This window comes from Pithys albifrons, chromosome 3, assembly GCF_047495875.1.
Source record: "Pithys albifrons albifrons isolate INPA30051 chromosome 3, PitAlb_v1, whole genome shotgun sequence".
Taxonomy (NCBI): Eukaryota; Metazoa; Chordata; class Aves; order Passeriformes; family Thamnophilidae; genus Pithys; species Pithys albifrons.
In genome coordinates, this window is record NC_092460.1 from 4,904,004 (window position 1) to 4,920,019 (window position 16,016).

Here is a 16,016-nt window from a genome sequence, read left to right on the forward strand (position 1 = left end):
GCCATGGAGCTGGTTTGGAGTCAAAGGCTTGAGCTGGGATGCCTGGCTTGGAGTCAGAGGCTCGACCTGGGATGCCCAGTTTGGAGTCAGAGGCTCGAGCTGAGATGCCAAGTTTGAAGTCAGAGGCTCAAGCCGGGATTCCCAGTTTGGAGTCAGAGGCTCGAGCTGGAATGCCCAGTTTGGAGTCAGAGGCTTGAGCCAGGATGCCCAGCTGTGTATTTATTAAACCATACAACTTTCTACATGGCTTATGTTCCTCTTCCCATTGCACCTTGAACGGGTATGATTGCTGTGAGGCTGGTTGGGCGGTTCAGTGACAGTGATGCTGCCACAGCAAAAGCAGGGCACTGGCCTGGCCATCTCCATTTATTATGTGCAGGTACAGCCCAAAGTGACCCAGTGCCTGATCCCTTGACACTTGCTTCCAAGCCAAAGAAATCACCCCAAGTTACTGTGTGTGCTGCCCTCTGAGTCACTTCTCTGTGATCAGCTTTGAAGAAACACCGGCCGTGACTCAGACCTGGGGTTGCTAATCTCCAGTTTTAAGCCTTATCAAGCAATTTTTATTGTTCATGCTTTTCAGATGCGGGTGTGGAGCCTCCTTTGCGTCGCCCGCGCCCACCGTCTGCCACGGCAGTCTCGTGTTCAAGGAACCTTCTGCTAAATCAGTTGTACAATTCCACTTGCTCCTCAGTCTGCCCAGGAGCTCTTTAATCAAATTATGGTTTTCAAGGAATTCATTCACTAAACCCTAAAAAACCGTTCCTAGTTCATTTTATTTGTTTTTCCCTGCAAAAGGCACAAAGTTAACCAGCTTGTGAATATTTGATGTGGCCCTTGGCTGAGTGAGGGTGCTGGGTTGGATGCTTAGGAAGCTGCCTCGGTGTCAGGGAGCTCCTGCACAACAGTGCTTTGCTGCTTTCTGGTCCCATGTAATAACCATCAGTTGTACAACTCCAAACACTAAGCTAATGTTATCAAAAAGCACTTAAAATAGATTGGGTGAGCCTTGGCAGACACTTAACAGAACTTCTCCAAATTTTAGCATATGTATTGTTTTATTCCTCCATCTGGCCAACAGATCATTGTTTGATATCTGAGTGCTTTGCATATCTCCTCCCTTTTCTTGCAACTGAGATACTTACACGTGCATTTAATACAGCTTAATGCTATTTTTACATACCAGAGGAATAGCTGATGGCTTTCTGTTAATTGCATGCACTTTGCAGTTAAACTTTTACTAAAACATTCCTGTCTAAACACTTAAAGTCCAATGAAATTTTGTCCTGTTCTTTTATTAGAGGTGTTTATGTAGTAGTCTTAAAAAGGAACCTGGTTTTGGTTTACTGCACTGTGTATTCCTGGTTCTTTTTATTTTGTCCTGTGTGCAAGTTGTCCTTCCTCAGCGTTTGCTCAAAGACCTGACTGTCCTGAAGAGCTGGGCAGGGAGCTAAGGAGGAGCTGTGTTATTTTTTTATCATACACAGCACAGCCTGAGAGTCTAAAGGAAACATCCTTGAAAATGCCATAGAAGTAGAGGAGTTAGGTGACTTTTGTGTGACTATTTTCTCTGCTGTTCAATAAAAATGGAGCAGTTAGTATGACAGCTGTTATATCATGTTACATCGTACTGCTAAGATATTGAGCAGCATTTAAAGTAAAACTCCACCATTAAGCTGTATAAACTTTATCCATTTCACTATGGTTTAATGGAAAAAAAATGAGTTTCTCAATAAAATGACATCATTTTTCCCAGGTTGTAATGTTCACTTTACAACTGTTTTTCTTTAATTCAATTTATTTTACTTTACTTTTTCTTGGCATCCTTTTTTTTCTTGCAATTTGGAGAGGAAGAAATCTCTTCATAGAGCAGTGGTAGCTCAAACCTCTCCTCACTTCTTTTCCTTTCTTCCCCTCCCTCGACATCTTGTGCTAATCTGGAGCTCTATTTTTGTCAGGCAGACAAGGTTGTATTTTCAAAGTAGTGAGATGCACATTGAAATTTGGTAATTGGGGTTTGTGGCTCTACCTGCTGCACATTGAGGAGTGGGGGAAGGAGCCCAAGGAAAATTTATATTGCATTGCTTGTTTCTGGAGCAATGTTTGTGAAATGCCATAGAGTGTTTTTCTGTATAGCTGGTGTTGTGAAGCTGGGAGGGCTGTAATTTCTGCTGTGTGATCCAGGAAACATGTATATTACGAAGTATATTCTTGTCATTAAAAGGATGGTATAAGCCCAGACAGGGAAACTGCTAATATGTGTTGCAGCTTGTCATTTTGGGCTGCATGAATAAAGAGGAGAACCATTCCTTTGGGAAACAATCTCGGGAACTGAGCAACAGATCCGCTAGCCAGCAAATTCTTCTGAACTGTAATTTTCTTTTTTGTGTATACTCAAAAATAACATCGCGATGGGCCCTTAAATACCATTTCATACACAGAGCACAATTTCCACAGCACAGGTGGTGCTAATATAGGACAGTCCCCTAGGCACTTGTCGCCAGGAGTTGTACAGCTTGTTCAGTGTCTGCATCCATATGGCAATCTGTCCCATTCATAGAAAGACATTGTAGCTGTGCCTGTGGGTGCTGTGGTCAATGTAGTGTAAAAAGTAGATTTTAACTCTCGGCAACCTATGTTCTGCTGTTTGTTTTATTGTAGAATCCAATTTATAACATGGGGGAAGAAAAATCAGCTCAGAGCAAATTCCAGAACAATCTGGCTGGCTGGGGTTTGTGTTTATTCTTGGAGCGCATGGTTAATCAGCAGGTGCACAGCCCCGCGCGCTCTAATGAACAGTTTACAGGAAGTCTTGCTCGGAAGAAACATTTTCCTTGTTGTTTATACTGTGAATTAACTCAGAAGTTGCAAAGCTGTAAACGATGTTAGCTGGCCACGTATGTCATGCAAGTCTGTTCCATACTTCTCTTTTTTTGGCTTGCTTTCCCACTGTTGCTTGGTTTTCCCTGGGTTTGTGATGGAAGGATGCTGAGCCTCTCATGGTGTTGCCCCTGAAAGGGGCAAATCACAGCAAAGGGGCTCGCAAAAAAAGGAGGGTGAAGCTTTAGTGTTGCCCAGTGGTTCGAATCTAAACACATGAATGTGATTTTGGCCGCTCTGGTAACTGTCACTCCAATACCAAGCGTTGTTCTGTTTTAGTGGGACTATTTGTTATACCTTTCAGTAAACACAAACAAATAGACTGCCTAGCACCTGCAGCAGCATATGATATTTAAATTACCTGTATGATTCAGCACACTTCCCTGGGGAAGCAGGCTTGTGTCCTCTCGATTTTAGTGCTTTTTTAAACAGCATTCTTCCGAGGGAGAGCATGTGGCAAAGAGAATGCAATACTTTAGTTGTATTTCTCCCTTGGAGTCATTATTTATCTTAATTATATTTTTATAAACATTCCCCCAAGGGCACTTTGCTGCTGCCACAGAGGTGTGGGGTGGGCAGAGGCTCCCCCAGCGAGCTGCCAGGCTGTGTGTGATGTGAGAGTCACCTTCTGTGCGGGTTTTGTTGTGCCTGTGGGACAGGGGTGAAAAATACTGACGTGAATAATCCCTGTTAATCATATTTGTTGACGTATCACTGGTTTATATAAGAGTGGAAGGCTTGCCTCAACTCTAAATGTAACAGAATAGAATTTTGTTGAACAAGAATAGATCTTGTTTCTCAGTGTTTTCTTTTACTGTAAATTCAAATGTTACAACAGAATATAAATTACAGTAAAATAAGGTTGGCAAACAGGATCCTTATACAAAGTATGCATGTACGTTGGTAATTTTACACGTCAGTCTTGATGAAGTCCAAGGTCTAATCCTGTGTTTTTAAACTTCTGCATGTTCATAAAAGCGTTGCTGAATCAGGGCCAAAGCTTTGCCATTGCCACCTCCCTCTGCCATGTGAATTGGGTGTGTAAGAGGGATGGGACTGCTGTGCTGAAAGTCAGTGTAAAAAATAACAAACTGGAAAAAAACCCAGAACATCCCTCCCCAGTCCCCAAATTCAAGAAAGTGGTTGGATCACATTTTTTCCCTAATTAAACTAAGATACTGAATCAATCCGTTTTCATCTGAATAAATTAAGAGACTGTTCAGAGAGGAATAAAATGAGATTTAGCAGGGATAAGTAGAAAGTAGCCCAGCTAGGAAATCAAAATTCCAAACTGCGGGTTTGACATGACACGTCAGCTGCTCAACATCGGCTGTGTGGGAAATGGCTGAGGCATAATCGGGGTTGAGAAATTAAGGTGGGACACTCTGTGCCATGTCTTAGTTAAAAGGTAGATGCAGTCATGGGAGGCGTAAACATGCGTGTTGCATCCGAGTCCTTTTTTTTCCTGTTCTACTTTATGCAGAACCAGTTAAACCACACTGAGTGTGATGTACAATTGGCCACTGTCTTGCAGAAAGGATAAAGAGAAGCTGGAGCAAATACAGAGAAGAGCAGCTAGGATGATAAAGGAGTTGGAGGGAATAGGCTATGAAGACAGATTAAAGGGAATTAAAGATCTACACCCTGGAAAAATAGAGGCTCTAGGAGGATGTGATTATGGTATGTAAGTACATGAAGTGATGCTACAAAGAAGAAGAGGGAAAAAATTGTTCTCATTAGTTAGCAGTGCTGGAATTTAAAATCCAGCGTTTCAAATCATGTGTGTCTGGGTATATTTGATGTACTTTTCACTACAGTACCTCAGCACAGGGTTGAAATAAAAAAATAAGAGTTTTAAGTCATACAGAAACTCGTTAATTCAAGTGCAGGAATGGAACTTGCACCTCAGATAAGTGATGGATTTTTGGCAATGGGTATTTCTTCTAAATACTCTTGAAATACATTTAATTCTTCCAAGGAAGAGATGTAGGGCAGTGACTGTCCTGCAAGAGGGGCTGCCTCTGGAAGGAGGACATGGTAGTGTTAGAGTGCTGGAGGGTCATAACATTGATTAATAGTCCAAACCATCAGTGCACTGATCAAAACCAGAACGTGACGTATATAATTATCCAGCCAGGTTCTGCTCTTTGCAGTGGGGAGGGGGGTAGAAGAGAAGTGGAATGTTAGCCAGATTTTGTCTTAGTGTTGCTGCAAATGCTCCAGCACTCTTCTTGCAAAACAGGAGTTTAGGGAGTAGTGCCACAAGAGGCATAAATGGGGGACAGTGATTCAGGGTGCACGGCTGGTCTTGTGTTACAACAGCACTGCTATTTTCTTTCTTATGCTACAGGAGGGCATAAGTTTGTGCACACTGATTAGAAAAGAGGATTTCAGCCTGTGGGCTGCAGTTTTAACCTGATTTGTCTTAAATTGGTGTAGTCATTTAAAATGTAATATACTACTCCTGTTACTTCCAATAGGACTTGATGTAAAACATGAGCTTCTTCTAGTCCTAGGTCTGGATGTGGACTAAAGTAGTAAGGAAGAGGAGAAATGCAGCTCTAAAAAGCATCAAAAATTTTGCAATCCAGTTCTAGAAAGTGCTGTCAGTGACCAACCACATCAAATACCACCTCTCCCAAAGACCCATGACCTTCTGCTAAGCTTAGTCCAGCAGTGGAGAGGCATTACCCTGCCCAGACAGTTCTCTGTTCAGAGGACATACCTACTTCCTGGCCCTGTCCTGAGGCTTGGACAGAAACATAAATATCTAGAAATAGTCCTATTTCAGTATATGGCTTAATGTTTTAGTTGTTTGTTTGGGTTTCTAATTCTTTTTATTTCACAGTTTACAGATGAAAGAGGCACTAACCCACCTTAGTAAGAGTTTGGAGGGATTTGCACCAGTGCAGCTTCTCTGCAAAATGCATCTTTATTCAGTTGATTTTGTCATGAAGGCCAGAACTTGCATTCAAGTACAGTTGGTACAAGAATTTAATCATTACTGCTTCTGTTTTGATTTTAAATCAAGTACAGTGACTGTTTCTGACTCAGAAAATCGTGACATTTTCAGCAACTTTATTCTACTAGTGCTTTAGACCTCACTGGGCAGTTACAAATATGGGAGAGCCATGTTGGTTCTCAGTTGTGTGTCTCCTTCTGTACAGGACAAAAATTACAGTATTTTGCCTCAATGGCTGTGCCATCCACATCAGAGCGAGGGGAAAATGTGGTGTGAGACAGAGCCCCATGCTCCTGCCGGGACTGTACGTGGACATCAGTTTCATGGCAGCTGGCAAAGATGAGGTCACTTCCCATTGCCCCTGAGAAATAAACTAAAAAGGCAATTCTGCGCTTTCTTAAGGTGCTGTGCTCAAACTCCTGCCAGGAGGAAAGGAAGAGACATAGTATTGATTTGTCAGCATGCAGGTGGCTCAGGCATGTTCTCTGCACCATTAGAACGTGAGCAGATGCTTCATAACTGCAATAGAAAGTCAAGGATGCTTCTCTGCGTCACTGACTTCCCTCAGTGTTTTGGCAAAGATTGTTGGCCGAAGCAGATGTGAAAGAGGGAGAGTGCAATATGAAGTATGTCAGCATCATGAATATTTAAAATATGGTCCACTGTGTGGCAGAAGTACAGATATTGAAGCTTCTGCTTAGCTGGATTTTTATATCCACCCATGGCTTTTTACCCAGTGTGTACAAGTGCAGTACCCAGTTCCATGGGTTGGTTAGTGTGGGTTGAATTAAACTATACAGCACAGGGAGCTTTCATGCTGGGGCTTTGGTCACTGCTTTCCCCCATACCCACCATGTTTCTGTCTCTCTTTGGGGTGTACTGTCATTTTTACTCTCCATCAGGACTTAGCTGTGGCTTCTCTGTCCCTGGTGTGAGTGGAGCTGTGCAAGTACCAGCTTCAACAGCCATCCCTGTAGGAGTAGGTGGTGGAATTGCTTCCAGACCCTCTGGAGATCCTTGGGGTTATGAAGCAACATAGAATGAAGAAGGATAAGGTAAAGTTTCCTCTCCTCTATCCAAGAAGCCCAGAGGAGCTATGGAAGTGCCTGCCCCTTCTCCCCTCCCCTGCATACTGGAAGCAGGACTAGAGGCAGCAGAAAATGAGTGGACATTTAAGCAGTTTTCAGCACCCCCACCTAGGTTTCTTTACTCTGTCATGTGTCATGAATAAGATGACTTACACAAGACATTTTACTTGTCAGAGTGTTCTTTGCTGTACTTTGATGTAATGCTGCTGCACTATTGCATTATTGGGAAGTAATTCTATTGTATTAAGTATTTTTTATGCAAATAAACTTATGAAGAGGAAAAAACCCACATAGTCTTGATTTTACATCATTTATTTCTTCACTGCTTTGAAAATTATGTCTTGTTATAAAATCATTTTCACTAACTAGTGTTGCATCACCAGTACCCAACCATGAATATGCGTTCCTGGGAAGGAGAGGGTGACAGAAACAAACACCTACTCTAATGTGTCATTAGAAATCAAACAGACCTAAAACTTGCTTCTGCCTGCCAATGCTCAGATCTTCTCAAAGTCTGTCTCCAGCAGTGAGACCAAGGATGGATCTAGATTATAGAAGCTGTGTTTGCATGCAGGCAAAATATCAGTGAACAATTTCAGATTATAGGTTTGCATTGTGCCCACAAAGCTGTTTGTTTATGTACTGGATTAAAATCATCTTTTTCCACCTCCATTTGCTCAAACAAAGTGAGTTCTTAGATCAGTTAAACAGAGTTCTCCATTCATTCCCACTGGCTATATCCTTTGTACATTACATCCGCTTCTGTATAAACCCTCTCTTTGTATTGAGGTGCTTCTTCAGGCTCTATCAGGGAACAAGTGGCAATCTATAATATCTCCAAAAGTGGGATGGATAAAGTAGCAGTAATCTGATACTGACACTTAAAGGTCACCGAAAGGCACCACTGAACACCCCACCCAAGCTGGATGGGAGTCACTGCCTGTGGAGGGGGCCAGCGTTTTTCTTTCAATACTGGGGTTTTTTTCTCTTTGAAATACCTTATTTTTGGTAAGCTGAAGTGGCTCCTCTGCTTCGTTGAATGGCAGTGGAAGCTCTGCGTAGGTGTTAAGCGTGTGACGCGTAGCGTCGTGTTAGCAAAATGACCTTTTAAGTTCCCGTTTGCAGTGAGCACCACCAGTCTGTGGTTATTGACAGCATGAGGCTTTGACATCCTGAGCATCATTTATAGTTTGATATTGTCTTTGTCATTCCGTCATTTTGTTTGAACACAATACCAGGGTATCATGTCCTACATGGTTTGTCTTGTCTTGTGCAAGTTCTCTGGAAAGAAAAAGAGATTTGCACTTGGATTTAAAAAATAAATACAAATCTCGGTAGGGCTCTTTCCGTTGACTTGGCCATGGCCTTTAGGCTCTCACAGAGAAACTTTAAAAAACCCTGCTGGGGGTTTAAGCCATGTGACTCCTGTTGATATTATAATGAGATTTACAGTGCTTAAACCCCACGGGGGACTGACTCCTTACTTGGAGTCACACGGCGTGCCTGCAGCCGTCCCGGGGTGGGTAACGCACGCCGCGGAAATTCAAACACTGCTCTTTTTTTTCTGGATTCTGCCAAACACACTGAAATCGTAACTCTCATATGTAGTCTTCATGGAATTTAATGGAGTGTTAACATGAAAGCCTGCCTTCTCACCCTTTGCTGTATCCAGGTATGGAAGCAGATGATAAAACCCCATTATCTTCTGATTTTTCTGATGTGTACAGAGGGTGTTTGACCATATGCCTGTCTGGTCTGGGTGGATGATATTCCTTCAGCCATCCTTCCTCTTTCTCAGCTGAGGAAATGTGTGGTGTAGCATTTTTCTAATTTCCTTGCAAGGGATACATCGGTCCCTTTGTTCTTTTAAAAACTTTACAGAGATTCTCTGCACTTGAACATTTTTTAAAAGCCTGTTAAGTTAAACCAGTGTAATATTCCTGGATAGAAAAGGCATTCGTAAGATGCTTCACCTACAGTTGTTTTTTTAGTTATCTTACACATATATATATTTATGCTTGAAGAACTATTTGTAAACAGCTAAAAATAAAATATTAACAGAATAATTAATTAAGTTCATTAATAAAACTCTAATACCTTTTTCCAGTCAGTACTTATTAATTTAAAAGTTTAAAATAATTTTTAAAATCACCTTTAATAATCTTCAGATTCTCATTGGGCCTAAAGTCAAAAGTGACAGAATCTGGGCAAGAATTTCAATTTCTTTGCATTTGGGGTAAAATCTGAGGAGGATACAGTGATCCTGCTACCCAGTGCATCAGAAATAGTATAAGAATACAATTTTGTTAAGAGTATATAGACAGATACTATTCCAGAAGAATAATAAACAGCATTTCCACATGTGTGTAAAAGTGAAATAGCAAAAAGTATGTGTTTATCCATAATGTTACCTGTGATCCAGGATAAAATAAGTCATAAAAGCCACACCTAGATGCTGGTACGCATTCATATCCTTTGTGTACGTTTGAAGTTTATAATACAGCACAGACATACTGTAAAAAAAAGATTCGATATGAAAAATAGATATGTGTGTGTGCATAAAATAGAGACTTCAATATTACTTTGACATTTTAGTTTTAAAGTCATCTAAGGTTATGAAAATTATTGCAGAAAATAATGCCTTTCCTTAAGAAGTTTCCATGCAGAAGTTGAATAAAGAAGGTATTTTAGAATATGGTTCATCAGTTAGTGCAACAGATACATTTCCCTGAGCACCACATGGCCCGGATCAAAGCATCTCATGACTTGGATCAGTGCAGCCAAATCATTACGTATTGATTGGAATCCCGCTGAAGGATTAACCCCTTAGTGCTCATACGAGTTTTTTTCTTTAACCCTGGGTTCAGTAGTTGGGAAGCTCTGTGACGTTCCTGGCAAATCTTAGCAAGGTTAATAGCCCCCACTAACCCCTCATACTGAGGAACCCTTTGATTGCATGGGCCCTGTTTTTTATGGTGAATTTTGCATTTGAAAATTCATCTTGCATCTTTTTGGGGGTATAAGGGGGCTGTACTTGTGCAATGGAACAGTGGTAAGAGGGGGGGAAAAAAAGCCAGCCAGAAAAACACTAATCCAGTAAATAAATAACGTAGTGGGAAAGGCAGGACTGCAGACTTGATGCTTTTCCTCTTTCTTTAATGATGAGGAAAGCTTCAGGTCTGGCTGTATTGTGCTATAAGGACACACTGCTGTACAGAGATGACTTCTCTTCCTGATGAAGTTGAATTGTAAAAATGCAGTGTTCATAAATTTCTTAGCAAAATATCAAGCAGGATATTAAGCAGGTCTGTCAAATGATTTCTCCCCCGTCCATGTTAATTTAAATTCTTTACAAAGCTTTTAATTAATGAATGAAATGTAGGAGGATAGCTAAGTAAGAATGACACATGTTTTGCACTGCAAATGGTATTTAATTCTGTTTGGAAAAACCATGGGCAGAGTCAGGCGGGTACCATGAGATGTTAGAGAAGCTTCAAGATCTGTTGTTTGCTGCTCTTTGGGGAGTCTTTGTGCTGATGACTTGTGATGGTACCTTCAGTTACACCACCTTTTCTCTTTTCTCTTTTTCTCCTCCAGTTTATCCCATGAGGAGCACTCACACAGCCATCCGCTCTACGGACACGGCGTATGCAAGTGGCCAGGCTGTGAAGCAGTATGTGAAGACTTCCAGTCGTTTCTAAAGTAAGGATGGTTTCTTTGGCACTTGCACTGTACAGAAAGCATGCCCTGAAATTTTGTGTGCTGTCATTCACCCTTGGGCCTGATGCAAAGCCCATTGAAGTCAACAGAGAGCTCCCTTTCACTTCAGTGGCTTTTGGATCAGGCTCAAGAACATTTTAACAGGGGATAGTAAATTAGCCCCATGGGGAAATTATGGTCTTGCTCAGTGTGTTACTATAAAATAGTGTTTGCAGTTCCGCAGCTTTTTTTTTTAATTTTATTTAAATAACTCTTAAGTTGCAGTATCGATCATGTAAACAATACAACCTTGATTTAACCTTGATTTCGCTTTAATTTAGAAGTCTAGTCTTAAATTAACTCCATAATTCAACAGAGAATTGCAGAACATCACGTGAAATTTAATTTATGTCAAATAAGTAACTAATGAACAAAGTCTACACTACTAAAAATAAACTATAATTATATTAATTGGGCCCCTGCAGTTTGCTGCAGACCTTTTCCTTGCTGCCAAAGAACACAGTTTTACACATTGCATAAACAGTGCATTATGGACTAGTCCATGGCAGTGCATGCATCCCAATGTGGAGAAGGACCCCAGAGCTCTAATAGCTTACACATGGCTGCTCCACAGCTAACCCATCAGCCTCACCCCTCCGAGCTGGAGCAGAGACTGTTCCCACCACAAAAGAGCTCTCTGTCTGGGTAGGACAGCAGGTGAACACACACTTCAGGTGCAGTCAGGTTCTTCTTGAAGGTTTGGTCACTGATCTTTTCTCAAGTACTATGGCTGGTCAGTTGTAAGATGACAAAAGACTGACCACCCAGGCAGTGTTTATGATTCAAATCCACAAAGGGACAACTTCTGTTCCCATTTAGAGCAGTCATCTCATGAAGTCAGTCCACATACATATATCAGGTCTTCAGGATGAATAAGTAGAGTTAATCTTAAAAGGTTCAGCTGTACCTGCTGTTTCTGGCGTAGTTTCCTGATTTTTTTTGTGAGGAAGGGAAGGGCGACAGCAAGCAGAGGATGGTTGTTGGGTTAGATGATACAGTTCTGGTTCTACTGGCAAAACCCTCCATAGCTGGAGCAGCACTGGTCCTGCTGTAAACATGAGTCAGGAATGGTACAGTAATGAGGTGGTTCTCAGTTCAGGAGGGTTACAAAATAAGGTGCTAGTCATAAATTTCCATGAAGGGCAGCCTCTTTTCTTGTAATTCATCCTGTTGTTCACTTAAGTGAAATAAATGCTAATCTTGCCATACTTGCCAGCTCATTCATATTCATATGCCACACTATAGCATTTAGACCTTTAAAACAATTCTCATTTTTATTGCTGTTAGTGCAAGGGAAAGGTGCTGTGGTAGCCTGAGACAGTGGAATAATGTGTGTGGTCCCATATGGTCAGATTAGGCCTCCTTTGTCTTCTATGCTAGTCCTGTGTTCCAGATTAGAGCTGTTGTTTCAAGAAGATTCCTTACAGAGCTTGACATGGCCATGCATAGGAACACACAGCCCTTAAGTCACATAGGGTGGGCAGAGGCAAGGCTGGTTCTTACATGGTATTTTGGAGATGGTTCAGGAACCCATGGCTCATGTAAATTTGCTCACTATCCAAATTCTACAGTGTCCAGACAAAGTCTTTTTCTTCCAAGTGATATTTAACCCAGAACAAATGCAGAAATGTCTGTCCTCGAGCAGTGAATTGACACTGTTAAGAAGTGAGTGTTGCTTCATAAAATGATAGCATAGCCTTCCATGTCTCCTGTGGAGTGGCCTTAAATCATGTTGCCATTTATCAGAATTCATTACTCAATGAAAAGATAACAGGTAGATGCTTGAAGTTTCTTTCTGATGCTTGTATAGCCCATGAAGCTCTTCTGACTGTCCCCTCAAGAGAAAAGCTCTTGTTTACCAAGTGATATACAGCCCGTGTATCAATTGAGCATTGCTTAATTTCACCTACCTTGGTGAAAAGGCAGAGAGAAGTTGTATGTGGAATGAAAGCCCTATATGCCAATAAAATGATGCCTCAGTTAAGGGAGAAAAAAGGACTCACAGGTCTAAAACATGGTTCATTTCTTTTCCTCCTGAGGAAGAAATATCATAACTGTTGGTAAATCAAAACCAGAGATTTGACACTCTTCTGTGATCGTTCTGCAGTGTTTGTTCCCAAGGTGAGGTACACCACAGGGCCCTTGATTTCAAAGATAAATACTGTACAAATAACGATCCTAGTTGTCTTTCACTCACAGCCAACAGGAGGATGCTTATCAGAACCAGCAGATACACGGACTATTGTACACATCTAATTCCCTATTTCTTTTTGAAACAAGTTGCAGTTTTAGCATCGTTGTGTTTCGGTTTTTTTTAATCCATCAGTCATTGGTTATCATGTGATGCGGTATCAGTTTTAGAGCTAACTGATAGCAGCAGGGGCTGCTGCTCTGCCTAATGAAACAGCAGCACCCTGCATGCTCCAGAACACTCCCTGAGCCTGAAAACAAAAACAAGTCCAGTCTCACGGTGGTGACCCCGTGGCCTCTGCCGAGCTGCAGGGAGCAAGGTGAGGGCTGGAGGGTGCACACGTGTCTGGCGTGTTAACCAGGGCCCGTCTCGCAGGCGGCAACGAAAGGAGCAATTAGTAGCACAGAGCGACTTTCCTTCAAAATTGACTATATCCTTGATTTCATTTGCATATGTTTAAAGACCACTGCAGATAGAAATATATACCCCTTATACAGCAAGTTGTTCAGGAAATCCCTGCTGGAGGGAGGGTGGTTTATTCAGCAGAGTATCCAGGGCAAAAAATGGAGAAGGCTGACTAGGGTTTTATCACCCTCCACACTTCTAATTTTTATTTTTTAGTTTGATTGTGCGTTAGATGTGCTTAATCCTGACTGTACCATTTAAAAATCAAATACTTTAAAAGAAGGACACGGACCTTTGGAGAGAACTGGCAGCCCTGTGTTGCAGGGATGCTGGTAATCTGCTTCATGTGCATTTAACTTTGATGAAACGAAGGGGAGTTTATGTGAAAGAAACTACTAAGTGCACTCTGTAATGTTTTCACAAGTGTTTTTATCATGGTAACATCTTGTTTACTTTAGTTGCCTGCCTAAAACTACTTGGAACATGTTAAGAAAACATTTCGAGAAAGCTTCTACAAAGAGGCTTTTGTTTAGCAGCAACTGTGAGACTGCTCAGCTCACAAAGGTGTTAACTTTCAACCCCTTAAGCACTTCCACATGAAATTCCAGCAACTATGTTTGTGGTTTTGGAAAAACAAAGTGTATATTAAAGAAACCAGGTATATGCTAATACATGTTGAAGTAGGCCGGAAATCGTAAATTGTTTCAAAGGCATTAATTGCGCTCGTTTGCATGGCAGAGCGTTCTGCAGCGAAATCATCCGCACGGCACAGACCTTTTAATCAAATAGGTAGTGAGGGCAGGGGAAAGGCTGGGCTGGAGGTGGGTTTTCGGGTGTTTTTAAGTCGTCGCAGGGCCGGTTGTGCTCCCCGGCTGCGGGGAGGCGATGGAGAGGCGGGTGATGCCGAGGATGCTGCGCGGGGATGCGGCGCCGGTCCCGTCCCGGACTGGGGGACCGCTCGCCCCCGGAGATGTTCCCAGCCAGGTGGTTCTCCGAGCATGCCGCATGTTTGGAAATTGCCGCTCAAATGTCGGCGTTCCCGTCTCTTTTCGAGCCTCCCGATTAATCCCCGTGGCAGGGCAGGGGGCTCGGGACCCCCGCGGCGGCGGAGGCCGGGGTGGCCCAAATCCCACAGTGCCCTCTAGTGCTCCCGGGAATGCTGCTGGCGGGAGAGGCACCGGAGAGCATCCCCGAGAGCAGCATCCCCGGGAGAGCCCCGCTCCCTCCCCGCCCGAGCTGGGGAAGCAGCAGGACAGCTCAGACTAAGCCCCCTAGTTTGGTTTTTTCCCCATTATTTTAAAATTATTTCATTATTTTGTATTCTTTTTTATTATTTCAATTTTTCCTTATACTATTAATTTTATTATGTGTTCTGTTATATATTTTTGTGTATTTATTGTTTAGTTATCATTATTCAGTTATTTTTTGCTTTATTATGTTAACTTAGTTCTGTTTTATTTTCATACATGCTTTGCACTCGCACACACACATATATATATATGAAATACTTCTCCTCATGGCATATTGCCTTACATTATCCCCTTTTTTCTCTCTTAAAGGTGCACTTAGTTTATGTTTCCCATTATAATTTCCGGTGTGTAATCAGAAAGCATTCCTTAAGAGACAGGGATCATCTTTGTTTCATACTTTTATTGACACTGTCTACGGTATTACTGCGATGTCTAAATGGTAAAATTTATTATTAGCAATAGTGTCACAAAAGTCTGAGACAGCGATTTTCCTTTCAATAAAAGTAGTTAAAAACCTTTTAGAAAATCCATAATTTTGATTGCTGGTACTTCATAAATGTATAACTGGTACTTTTTAGCTGTCTCTTTAGGGAAAAATGAGTTTTATCACCTGCAGTACCTGGGTTAATGAAATTGTGTGTTGGAATTTAGCCAGAATGAAAGATGAGATCATTCGGTGGCACTAATATTGGCAACAGGTCTCATAAAAAGGTTCGACTCTTTTTAGAGAATTATCATTAGGGCTTTTTCTTTTTTTGAGGATGAGGAAGAGATTCAAGTTATTTGTCATTTTTGAAGTTTCTGTGCTTCGAAGATTTTCATCTGCTGTAATACCCCAAACCCAGTGACCTAAAAGCCTCCACCAAGGCCAAGAGAAACACAGCAGTGTCCATCAGTGCCTAGTAAAGGAATTTACTTGCTTCAGATTTCAGCTCCAGTTCCTGTTTCAGCCCTTTAAAAATCACGACTCTCAGCTCAAATTTGAAATAACGCTGCTTCTTTCTCATGGTCCTCCGTGTTTGATTGTTTGTGGATATTAGCTGTCCAGGAAATCCCATACTTAGAGATATAAATCCAAAATGATCTTGTTTTTCCGCAGCCAGCCCAGGATGTATTAGACAGTTATGATGATTTGTTAATTTTTGTGACCTGTATTTATTTTATATGTGCTGTGTGCTTTCAGAGGAGGGAATCAGCTGTCGAAATAGGCTACTTTTGTCTAAAGGGAGGCTCTTGACTCCTGCCTTTTAAGCCTTTGCTTTCTTTACTTTTGGAGGATTCTGTGTGTGCACCTCCATATGGTGGTAAACAAGGGCTGCATTGTGCCCTGACATATAAGCTTAAACCCAACCCTGTTATTGAAGAATCTTTTGAGATGTGTGAGCTGGGATTCTTGAAGGGCTGTCAGCCTTGGGTGTCGGTTTGAAATGTGCCTTGAATGTATAACTCTGCTTTCATTTTAATAGTGCAATATTTTTTTT

At 41.7% G+C, this 16,016-nt stretch overlaps 1 protein-coding gene across 20 annotated transcripts in view; it reads left to right on the top strand.

Annotated features, from left to right (window-relative positions):
* The window catches only part of FOXP1 (forkhead box P1), a 380,458-nt gene that overhangs the window by 323,258 nt on the left and 41,184 nt on the right, over window positions 1–16,016 (top strand). For all 20 annotated transcript variants that reach the window (XM_071550249.1, XM_071550237.1, XM_071550236.1 and 17 more), the window contains one exon: window positions 10,528–10,632. In XM_071550249.1, coding sequence (XP_071406350.1) covers window positions 10,528–10,632 — 105 coding nt within the window. The remainder of the gene's footprint in view (window positions 1–10,527; window positions 10,633–16,016) is intronic.